The 12,457-nt window shown below is 37.7% G+C and overlaps 1 protein-coding gene across 1 annotated transcript in view; it reads left to right on the top strand.

The window, feature by feature from the left end:
• The window catches only part of GIPC2 (GIPC PDZ domain containing family member 2), an 86,647-nt gene extending 74,648 nt beyond the window's left edge, over positions 1 to 11,999 (top strand). The window contains exon 6 of the mRNA XM_032296513.1: positions 10,351 to 11,999. Coding sequence (XP_032152404.1) covers positions 10,351 to 10,502 — 152 coding nt within the window. The 3' untranslated portion in view covers positions 10,503 to 11,999. The remainder of the gene's footprint in view (positions 1 to 10,350) is intronic.
• The last annotated feature ends 458 nt before the right edge of the window (positions 12,000 to 12,457 follow it).

Below are 12,457 nucleotides of genomic sequence, written 5' to 3'. Positions count from 1 at the left end.
TGTTACCTAGGCTGGTTTGAACTCCTGGGCTCAAGCCATCCTCTTGCCTCGGCCTCCCAGAGTGTTGGAATTAGAGCCACTGAGCCCAGCCTCAGTCTCCTGTTTTGAAACTGCAGCTCTCAGGGAACAATAGAATCCATGCTATGTCTGGAGTGAATCACAGACACAGGGCTTAGGAAAAGATCTCACTAGGAATAAAGACAAACATACACATAAACATACATATTCCTAGACATATAAGGGAATATGTAACATATAAATAGTGGCATCAACATGTATATAAAGCAAATTTAGAATAGAAATGTTTATTCTCACAACAGTCTAGGACGGTGGGGCATTCTTTGATGGTATTTTGCCATAGCAGAGGGAAGCAAATATATATATGTATACATGAAGTTTTACATATACACACACACATATGTGTATACACATTTATGCTCACATACAGTAAAAGAGATATGATGTAGTATTGCTTCCAGGTATATGTATTTGGCTTGAGGCCCTAACCTAACCCTAACCCTAACCAAAGAGACCAGCCTGGGCAACACAGTGAGATGAGACCATGTCTCTACTTAAAAAAAAAAAAAAAAAAGTAGATGAGTATGGTGGCCTGCAGCTCAAGTCCTAGTCACTTGAGAGTCTGAGGCAGGAGGATCGCTTGAGTCCAAGTGTTTGAAGCTGCAGTGAGCTAGGCTGGCACCACTGCACTCCAGCCTGGGCAACGGGGTGAGACCATGTCTCTAAAAAAACAAAAACAAATACAAATAAATAAATATATATATAAAAGAAAATGCAGCTTAAAAAATTCAGGGCACTAAACATTCCTTACAGGTTCTTTGTAAATTAACTAGAAATTTCTTTGTAAAGTGAATTAGTCACAATAACAAATTCCTCTAATTGACATGAAAATCCATTATCATTACACATGATTAGCAATGTGATCAGTTACCTAGGGAGGTAAAGTATAAGGAAAATAATTATTTGAAGAATGTAAACCATTGTTAAATTAGGAATTTCTTTCATTATTCAGATCTGATTAGCATGAAATATAAATCACAAATATGATACTGATTTAACAGACAAATATATTTACTTGTATAAATATTTTCAGTATTTCTTAGCTTTCAGAAATGTTAATTCTTAATGCAAATTACATTGACATCACATTTTTCTGTATTTGTTAATGTAAGTATATATTTTAAAAATTTAAAAAGTAATATGGCAACAACGTGACTTAAAACACTATCCTCAAAAAAGGATTAGGAGGTGTAAATAAAAAATAATTTAAATGAATTTTTGTAGAAAGTAATCCTGAAGATGAAAGTGCTTCATTTGGTTGTAAAGTTAAGTTGTGTCCTTTGTAGGGACATGGATGAACCTGGAAACCATCATTCTCAGCAAACTGACACAAGAACAGAAAATCAAACACCGCATGTTCTCACTCATAGGCGGGTGTTGAACAATGAGAACACATGGACACAGGGAGGGGAGCACTACACACTGGGGTCTTTTGGGGGAAATAGGGGAGGGACAGCGGGGGTTGGGGGGTTAGGGAGAGATAGCATGGGGAGAAATGCCAGATATAGGTGAAGGGGAGGAAGGCAGCAAATCACACTGCCATGTGTGTACCTATGCAACAATCTTGCATGTTCTTCACATGTACCCCAAAACCTAAAATGCAATAAAAAAAAAAGTTGTGAACTATGACTTTTCTACCAACCAGTGTCAACATGGGTCACCTTGGGATGTTATCCATGAAAAAAAAAAAAGGGGTCCTAAAAGACGTTGAGTCCCATAAGGCCTAATCTGGTCTTGACCTAACTCAGCAGAAGGTTGTATCATACAGGTTTCTTCTTGAATGCTTAAGGAAACTGAATAAGTTGTATATAGAACTATAATGTTTTCTGATGATACCAATTTAGGAGTTTAGAGATCATCCAAGCAACTTCAGAATTTTAGGATTTCAAATTTATTGAGATCCTGTGATGTATGGAAAGAAGATTTGAATGAATGTTTCTAAGTCAATTTTTCTATGAAATCTTTTCTTTTTTTTCTTTTTAAAAATTTTACTACTTTGCTTTTAGAGCAGATATGAAGTCTGTTACAGCTCTTGAAAAAGTACGCAGTATTGGTGTTTTAATACTGGGAATTACATTTCTTCCTAGGATCACTTTCTTTTTGTTGAGATGGAGTCTTGCTCTGTCACCCAGGTTGGTGTGCAGTGGTGCAATCTGGGCTCACTGTAACCTCTGCCTCCTGGGTTGAAGTGATTCTCCTGCCTCAGGCTCCTGAGTAGCTGGGATTGCAGGTGCCTGTCACCACGCCTGGCTAATTTTTTGTATTTTTAGTAGAGACAGGGTTTCACCATGTTGACCAGGTTGGTCTCAAACTTCTGATCTTGTGATCCGCCTGCCTTGGCCTCCCAAAGTGCTGGGATTACAGGCGTGAGCCACTGTGCCTGGCTGGATCACTTTCCTTTTATAGTGAGTTCAAAACAATGAACACTGTGGAAAGTCATCCTTTTCAGATAAAGCCAATGAAGTTTTAGAAAGTTTAATTAGAAAACATTCTATATTGACTGCATTTTTGATGTTTGGCTTGTGAGTTGTTTGAAAAGCATTGATATTCATATAAGTCTTAGGAAAAGTAAGACCTGAAGACCTTCCATAGAATGAGATATAGTTGCATATTTTATGATTAAACTAACAATAATGATGAGTAATCTTTATCTAAACCATGCTATTTGCCATCTTATAGATTTGAAAACAAATTCAGAGAAGTTTGATAACTTACCCAAAGTCACCTAACAAGTTAAAAACTAAGATTTAATTCTGAAACTTTGATACCAAGATTTTTAACCATAAAGTAATATTTTATATTTAAAAGTTTTAAGTGTTTAAAAACTTAATGGAAATTATACGTTGATCTCTATCACCAGAACAGGTTTGTCATTAATAACGTAAATATAGTTCAGTGGCAGTAATAAAAAATGGCCACTAGGGGTCAGCACTTAGCTGCTATATGTGGTATAAACATTCTCTTTACAATTAAAAAAATTCTTTTTGAGATGGGGTCTCACTATGTTGCCCAGGCTGGATTCAAAATCCTGGACCAAGCAATCTCCCTGCATCAACATCCCAAGTAGCGGGGATTACAGGCTAAAAAATTTTCAATTTTTAAAAATCGATTTTCTCTTTTTTTTTCTCATGTGTTTCTAAACATTATACTGTAAGAAAATTCTACTCTTTTAATGGAATATTTTTTGCCCGATTGCATTCAGGTTTATTATCATAGTATATTGCAACTCTATTATAATCAATAGGTGAAAATAATCTTAGTAGCTGTCTTATGTTTATATGCTGTACCTTCATAAAAAATGTTTTATTTTGCTAAAGTTTCTTTTGCTTTTCTCTTAAATCAGAGCTATAATATTTTATCAAAAAGAATGAATTATACCATTTACCATGTAAGAATGTCTTAAAAGCTATGCTTACCAAACCTCACTAAGGATGAGAAATAAAATTTTAAAAAGCCATATTTATACTTTATGTATAAGGAAAAATATATAACATATTTAGTTGCATGCTCCATTTTTGAATTCATATAGCAAATTACCGGTTTTAAAAAGATGTATAGAGCACTGTATTACATGCAGTATTTCCAACACAATTATGTAGCTGTGTGATTGGCATTTTTTGTTGCTTCTACAAGATCAGGTGTTTCTTGAAGGCAGACGCCATATCTTACTCAGTTTTTAATCCCAGCCCCTACCACGTACCTCTTCCAGAGTAAGTACTTGGTAAATGTCTGTTGAGAGTCACCAAAGTGGTGAATTCACAGGGAGCATGAGTCCTAATTTTATTAGTTTGGAGCTTTGGCCCTTGGGCAAATTATTAAACTTAGAATCCTAATTTTTACATCTATAAAAGAGGCATAATAAAAACAATCTTATAGGGTTTCCAAGGAATCAAATTGAATAATATATATAAAATTTCTGTCACATCAGAAATAATAATGGGTGTAGCTATTATCATTCTTAGTGATGATCACTAATGATGACTATTACTAGCTGTAATGGCAGCTATAATAGAGGTAGAATATGCGGAGCTGTATAACTAGACTCTATCGGCAGCTCTGAGCAGTACTGAGTTTGGGGGTGTTTCTTTACTTTGCTGCTGTGCCAGAATGAGTACATGAGTGAGATTATGCATTTTGGACTGTGAGGTTAGAATACGGGCATCTTGAAGCAGCATTTTCTTTTATTTTGTGACTAGAAACCCAAACCAGAGCTGGCAAGTCAGTGCAGGTCAGATCTACAATGTAGAGTTCCCAGGCTTAGTGTGCTAGACAATGCTGCTGGGCTTCCTGAGGTATAAACAAGCCATGTACCAAGTTGTTCCTTCTTCCCTCTTATAGCCAAGGATGTGTGTGTGTGGAGAGAGAGAGAAATTGATTCAGTGTCCATCAGTGAACATCTGCATCCTTGTCACGGTCTCCCCTGGTGTTTAAGAGCATCATCTGCACTGTTAGTTTCTGTTTTGGAATGGTCTTTTATCCGTATGCATTTTCTTATGTCTTTGATCTCTATGCATCTTATTTCTTCCTCAGCTAGATTTCTTTCTTAACATGTCTTACCCATATGTCACTATAATCTTTAGGTAGTTGCCTTTACAAATGCTACCTGTCAAGCCTATGAGAAATAGTTAAAATGGTAGAGTAAGCAAAATTCTGACCTGGAGTTCTACTTCAGCAATTCTTCACCTTTATGTTTTGGCTGCTCTTCTTTTACATCTGGGCTATGAGATCAGAGTTCCGGACTTCACTTCCCCCAGTGAATGCTAACTGTGCCTGTGCAAAGACTATGTAAGTGTCATGACAAACCCTCTTCTTTTTTTTCTTTTTTTTTTTTTTTGAGACGGAGTTTCGCTCTTGTTACCCAGGCTGGAGTGCAATGGCGCGATCTCGGCTCACCGCAACCTCCGCCTCCTGAGTTCAGGCAATTCTCCTGCCTCAGCCTCCTGAGTAGCTGGGATTACAGGCACGCACCACCATGCCCAGCTAATTTTTTGTATTTTTAGTAGAGACGGGGTTTCATCATGTTGAACAGGATGGTCTCGATCTCTTGACCTCTTGATCCACCCGCCTCGGCCTCCCAAAGTGCTGGGATTACAGGCGTGATCCACCGCGCCCGGCCCGACAAACCCTCTTCTTGTACTTGCCCATTCACTAGCATTTATATGCATGAGACACTGAACTAGTTACTATGGGCATAAAAGACTGAGTAAGCTACTCAAGATCTATTGGGAGTTTAATTTCTCAGTAGGAGAGAAAAAATACACAGAAAAATAATGTCAATGCAGAGCAATGTTAAATTTGCAGTCTAAGAGCTTGTTACTCAACGTGTTGCCTGCGAACCAGCATCGCCTGGGAGTTGAAAATGCAGAATCTCAGGGCTGCAGAACTACTGAACCAAAATCTGCATTTGCCAAGACGCTATGTGACTTGTTTGTGCATTTAAGCATGAAAAACACTGGCAGAAGGGTTTAGAGAGCTGAGATATCTCTTCTAGCTGTGGACAAAGGATTTCATGGAGGAGAGAACCTTGAAGGAGAGAGGGGATTTTGACTCCTTGCTGGTGGCTAGGAGGAGGTTATCCTGGGCAAAGGCAGAAAGCAGTGAAGATAGCATTTTGAGTGGTCAGATTTTTGAGGGCACAGTGTTAGTCTAGAGTGGGATAACCACTGGGGAACCAAGAGTGCTTTAGGTTAGACTGCCACTAGTGTTTAGGGTTTTAAAGATAAACATTGATTATACAAGGAAAAGAAATGTGTGTGTGTGTGTGTATATACACACACATACACACAGACATTAAAAATATATACATATATATTTTAAATTTATTGAAAAAAATGTTTTTAAGAGACAGGGTCTCATTCTATTGCCCAGGCTAGAGTGAAGTGGCATCATTATAGCTCCGTGCAGCCTCAAATTCTTGGGCTCAAGTGATCCTCTTGCCTCAGCTTCCTGAGTATGTGGAACTGCAGATGTGGACCGTCATGCCTGGTTAATTTTATTTATTTTTTTATTAAATATACTTTTTTCAGAGACAAGATATTGCTGTGTTGCTCAGGCTGGTCTCAAACTTCTGGCCTCATGTGATCTTCCTGCCTCAGTCTCCCTAGTAGCTGAGATTGCGGGCATGAGCCACCATGCCCAGGTGGAATATTTTTATATATAGGAATGACAGCTAATCTCAGAGGTGGAAAGGAGCTTCATGGTCCTTTTGTCTCGGTACCCAGTGGGATCAGAGCTGTGCTTTAGGAAGGGGAGTCCAATTTGCCTACGTGGGATGGTTTGATGACTGGACTTGGAGATTAGGAGATAACATGGCAGCGGTGGGAATGAAATGGAAAGAATTGGATTAGAGAGAATAAAGGGAGAGTAAAGGTAGAATAAAGGGAGGCAGTGTTTGCTGCACAGGCTGAAGACCTGGGAGAAGAGAAAAATAATGGTGGGAACAAGAGAAAGAGTGGGTGTTTCTTTAGACTGGAAGGTGATATTTGGTTTCTGGACATGCTGTTTGAGATGCTAGTGGAGCACCTAGGAAGAATTGCCCACCAGTTACTCAGAAATGGGTGTGTGGAACTCATGACAGAAGTTGGGGATGGAAGCAAAGATTTGGGACTTCTCTGCACCGTGATCATGCTTAACCTGGGTTTGTGGATAAGATCTTCAAGGAAAGAGAGCCTGGTCTTCAAAGAAAGAGAGATACAAACAGAACCTCCAGACTTATGTGAAATACTGATAGAATACTGTAGGACACCGTTTCCCTGAGCACTTGGCTTCTTATCTGATGGTGTGAAAATGCGCTCCAAGGCAGATTGCTTCTTTTCTTAGCTATAGTACTATGACTGTCTGTTGAAAGAAATGGAACATTCCTTATAGACATTAAGGCATTCCTTAGTGGCTTAGGAAATATTTTTTAAATATAGCTAATACCTGTGAGCACACAGAGTAAATATTGCAAGTTAGGTATTTACCACATCAAACACAGCACTAAAATTTTTTTTCTAATTTGAATTTATGTAGTAGGTTTTGCTAAGTTTTCTTCCATTGGCTTCACAGAGGTTTCTCCCAATATTTTATTATGGTAATTTTCAGACAGATAGACAGTTGAAAGACTTTTCAGTGAATACCTCTATATATACCTGTCACCTAGACTCTACTGTTAATATTTTACTATAATTGCTTTATCACTTACCTCCCCATTTAGTCGTTCTATATAAAGATTTTTATGAAAATATTATTTTCAGTATAATATAAAGGATATGTACTGCTTTTTCAGTAAATATTAGAACAAAACTATTTCTCTAAGTTATGAATTATTCATAAACATTATTTAAAATGATGTAAACATATTTCACCTAATATATTTCATCATACCAGAGGTAACTTAATGATCCTACATTTTAGAATTTTTTTTTTTTGGATTCTGTTAGGTACAACTTATGCTAAATTCTTTTCTGTTTTAAAAATTTTATTTTGAAGTCTAGATTTCCAGAAGTAAAATGGGAGGTAGGTCAAGGGATATGAACACTTTGATGACTTTTGATACTTGTTGCCAAACTTTTTTCAAAAGCCAAATTTATGAAGTCAAGCCAGTGTATCTGCGTGTTTGCTTCAGCATGTCCTGGCCATCCTTGACATATCATTAAAAAAAAGTTTAAATACACTTGGGAGCTTTGGAAGCGTCTGAGTAACTTGGCAGGACCTGTGGGCTGGAGCAGAGGTTCCAGCTGCAGCTGAGGAACTCTCTCCTTTGTGAAGCGTTTCCTTCCAGATTGATGGTAAATGAAGAAGGCTTTGGGTAATGGCTGAGATCTGGTGCAAGATGGAGAGAGGGTGATGATAATATAAAGAAGAGATTCAATTTCTCTTCTTTCTTCACTGCCATTCTTTTATATATATAAACAATCTTAAATGTACAGAAAAGATACAAATACAGTACAAAGACTTTTCTTGAACTAATTTGAGAGTAAGTTACTTTAATAATGTCCCATTGACCCCAAATACTTTGATGTGTATTTCCTAAAAACAAAGATATTCTCCTACTGAACCATAACATAACCATTCGAACCATGAAACTAACATTGATACATTACTGCCATTTAATATTCATATTCTATTTATGTTTCACTGATTCCTTAATATCTGTTATAGCAAAAGAGTGTGTTCAAAATCACATGTTGCATTTACTTATCACATTGTGTCAATTTGGAATAGTTATTTGTCCTTTACTTGGTTTTCATGGCCTTGATACTTTTGGAGGGTACAAGCCAGTTATTTTGTAGAATGTTCCTCAACATTGGTTTGCCTAATCTTTTGTTTAAAATTACACTCAGGTCACACCTCTTTGGTGTAACCTCACAAATGTGATTCTGTATTCTTTTCATTACATCGTATAGGGAAGCACGGGTTTTTGATTTTTTTCCTTAGGAATGTTCACTTCGATCACTTCAGGTGGTGCTTGTTAGGCTTCTGCACTGTAAAATTATTCTCTTTCATTGATAGGTATTGGTGGGGAGATATTTTGAAACTATGTAAACATACTGTTCCTTATGAATCAATCAGCTTCTTTATTTTTCCTTTATCTCTTCAGTCAATTGTGTGTTTTATTATGGATTCATGGATTCCTGTATTCACTGGAGTGATAATCTATTACCATCATTACTTATTTTGATGCTTAAATTATCCCTGATTTGGTCAGTGTGAATTCTTGCACGCTGACATCTATGTCCTTTTCACATTTCCATCGTTTTTTGACACTTTCTTCCTTTCTGATACAAGATATTCTTGGTTCATAGTGCACTTTGCCTGATCCAGCCCTGGAATCTACCAGTTTTCTGAGGAAGTCTTAGTCTTTTTAATGGAGAATGATATTTAAGAACAAAGATTTGGGTGCTTTGTGTACTCATTGTTGCTAGGGTGTCATGCTTCTAGAACTGAGGAATGTGTATGCATATGTATGTGTGCATTTATGTCTATATTTTTATAACATCTCAGTTGGAGATACATATATTTCCACTGGCATCTACAATTCCAATTCTATAGCGTTCATTCTTATTTTCTCCCTTTCCCTATTTATTCTTCTTGGGCAGTGACAAACCTGATTCCTATTACTATGTATGCATGTATATATGTGATCCATGTCCACGTGTGTAACCAATCCCTCATCACTTTGGCTACTCTCCTCCCTCCCCATCCCCATGCCCTCCTCACCACATCCGTACTCTCCCACCCCGTGCCAGGCTGCCTGGCCATATGGAAGCCCTCCTTACCTTACTAGAGGTTTGATCCCTCTGCCAGTTCACCCCACCCCCACCCCACTTCTGCTCGATCCTGGTGCCCTTCTGCAGGCCACCTCCCTCCCTTTCTTCCTAGCCCACCTTGTGTTAGGACTGAATTGACAGGAAGAGGCATAGCTTTTATCTCTCCAGACCTTGTGGCTCATTCAGAGAATAATACAAACTTGGATTATTTCATCCTTAACCAGGAAGGAAAGGAGAGGCTGGAGCTTTTCCCCGGGGCTTTGGCGTTTCCCTTTCAAATGGAGGTTTTTCACCCAAGTCCCACATCACATATACAGGATCTCTTTCTGGTTGTTAGTGCTTCTAAGATGCTGGGTGGAAATGCACTGAGCCTCCTGGGCTTCCAGGTAGCTGGGGCAAGTCCTATGTACTCCTGAAGATGCTGGTTCCAAGACAAAGAATATGGGGTGTAGGCATGGTAGAGAAACTGAACAAGACCACCACCTTCACATTCTATCCCAGACTGGGAGGAGCTCAGAAAAGTACCTTGGTTCCATAGGTGGACAGATGTCTTCCTCTGCTTCTCCCCAGCTTGATTGCTCCAGCGCAAGCTGTTATCCTTTGTCATTTTGTCTTTGGGTAGGGAGGACTGGACTCCATCTCAGCTGGGAGTCAGGGACTGTGGAGGAGGTAGGGAGAGCAGTGACTATTAGGAGGTTGGGGAAGGGGTGTTCTTTAAGTTTCCTGCTAGGGTTAGTCGCAGCCACAGGGTTTCTTTCAGGGGATCTTGTTCTACCCATGGGAATGCCAGAGGTTCCCAACTGAAGGGCTCCAAGGTTGGGTGGAGGGCAAGGGTGGCAGCTGCAAACCTAGGTGCAATGGACAGATTGTTGAAAAGGATGAGGGTATCTTACTGTCTTAATATGCACGAGAAATATACTTATGCATGCTACTTTTAGCAAGTAATTTTCCTGGTGCCATTTTTCTCAGTCTTCTGATGCTATTTCACTTATCATTAATTTTTTAATATTGTTTTTGACAGCCACCACAATGTTTGAAGCTGGACAGGACAAAGTTAATCCAGATGAATTTGCTGTGGCACTTGATGAAACTCTTGGAGACTTTGCGTTCCCAGACGAATTTGTCTTTGATGTTTGGGGAGTCATTGGTGATGCCAAACGAAGAGGGTTATGATGTGGACGCTCATCTCTGAAGAAACAAACCATTGTTCCTTTTTTTTTCTGTTTTTAAAAGTTCCATAAGATCTGTTTTTGGACACCTTTATACAAACTCTGGTTTAGTTTCATGTGTATGGAATATCTTCTTTGAAATATAGTTTTGGCAATTTTGATTTCTGGGCACTTTTAAATGTTGCTTATGTAGTATGCCTAAGAGAAATGACCTAAATAAGGATCAATTGTAATATTCATTCAAAAGGTTTTTAAAAGTAAGTTTTAAGGAGTATTTCTAAGTAGATGATTTTCTTCTCCATCAATGCCCATGCTTTGTTTTTTTTATTTTTTTAGTCGTTTTTATTAGTTTGGTTTTTTTTTTTTTTTTTTACAAAATTTTAATGTAAACTAGGATTGGAGTATGGTTTACTTCATAGCATCTTCATTTTATTATCCTGCTTTGAACAGGATGTGTTCGGGAAATGCACCGTGAATTCTGCCCCTTACTGGTCTAGAAGCTTTTTTTTTTTGATCCTGTGAGTAAGGGAAGGAAGATTCCTGCGGTACGCTGATTTCTACAGCCCACTTTCTCTCTTTGTAAAACAAGGATTTACTGATTTTCTTGTATGCTTCTTTATACATGCTCTTAAAACTTGTGGTTGAAATCTGCGCTGTATGTCTCTGCATGTGTAAAAGAAGGCTAAAAAAGAGGTGGGGAGGGTAGAACTACTTGCATTTGATTTTTTTTTTCAGTACTTAAAACATTATTTCTTTTTTTCACTCCTAACTACTTTTATGTTAAAGCACTCTAGGGAAGGTTTTACATTCTTTGCAGAGTTTTTCTGAAATATAGTTACTCAAAATAACTATGTTTGAGAACTTTTTTTTTTTTTGGTTAAACAGCAGACCCTTTTAGTTTCCTAAACTTTAGAAGAGATGCTATCAGAAATAGATTTCCTTCCAGTGGAAACAAAGGAGGAAGGGAGAATTGAGAAATCTATTAGTCTGTTATTTTAGAGTTTTAACACACTCCTCTAAACCTTACATTATAGAGAAAATTGAGGGCAAATGATTGTCTTACCACTCTTATTTGACATTTTATAGGTGTAGGAGAAATGGAAATGAATGCTTTCAACAAAGATCACTTAATACAGCAGAGCATGGTGTGACCAAGCATCTTTGTAAAGTGTTAGATGGCAACTGCTGTGTGCTGCCACGGTAATTAGAAATAATAACCTGTTAGTGATGTGTTCTAGGAAATCAGAAGTAGTTCTCTTTTCATGCTGGGTTATTGCTTAGATAACTCTTGCTTTTTGGTAAAACTTTAGTTTTACTGCCATCCACTCCTTTTTCAAATGAGTTTAATGCCATGAAGCTGAAGCTGATATTCTTTGATTAATTTGAAATCTGCACAGAAGCCGTTTTAGTCATTAATGTGTAACAAAAGTAGCTTATAGAATATGGATTGTCTTATGGCTCTTGCTCATCATTTGAAAATAAAATTCAGCTCAAGTTGTAATTTGTTGGTGTTTGTTTAGTGGGTTCATTTTGGAGGTTCTGAAATACCTATTAATTCTTAATAATACCTCTCTTGGAAAGACAAAAAAAGACCTGCTATTTTTAGGGATAAGATGACTTATCCCATAGAAACATTCCACTTTAAATGACAACAACAAAATAAATTTCTCAGCACCAGATATTAGATTTGAAAAAAGTCATTGTTCATTGTTGATGGATGTCAGTTTCTCCTTCCTTTTTGGGCATGCATGAAGATACACTTGATGCTGATTCCCTGTGATTTATGGAATATTATTTTCATAATGAGCTTTCTAGAATTTGTGTGTAAGGTTGCGATAGCCATGTGCAGCTGTAACTATAGTTGCCTGTTAGCATTCAGTGGACCATTATCATGACTATCATCACATTACCTGGGCTTCAACTGGGCCCAAGTATTCTATATACTACCTGCAATAGGTA

Source organism: Sapajus apella, unplaced genomic scaffold (assembly GCF_009761245.1).
Source record: "Sapajus apella isolate SASKATOON/1434 unplaced genomic scaffold, GSC_monkey_1.0 scaffold36, whole genome shotgun sequence".
Lineage (NCBI taxonomy): Eukaryota > Metazoa > Chordata > Mammalia > Primates > Cebidae > Sapajus > Sapajus apella.
The sequence above is the reverse complement of the archived record's forward strand: the minus strand, read 5'-3'. Positions and strand labels throughout refer to the sequence as shown.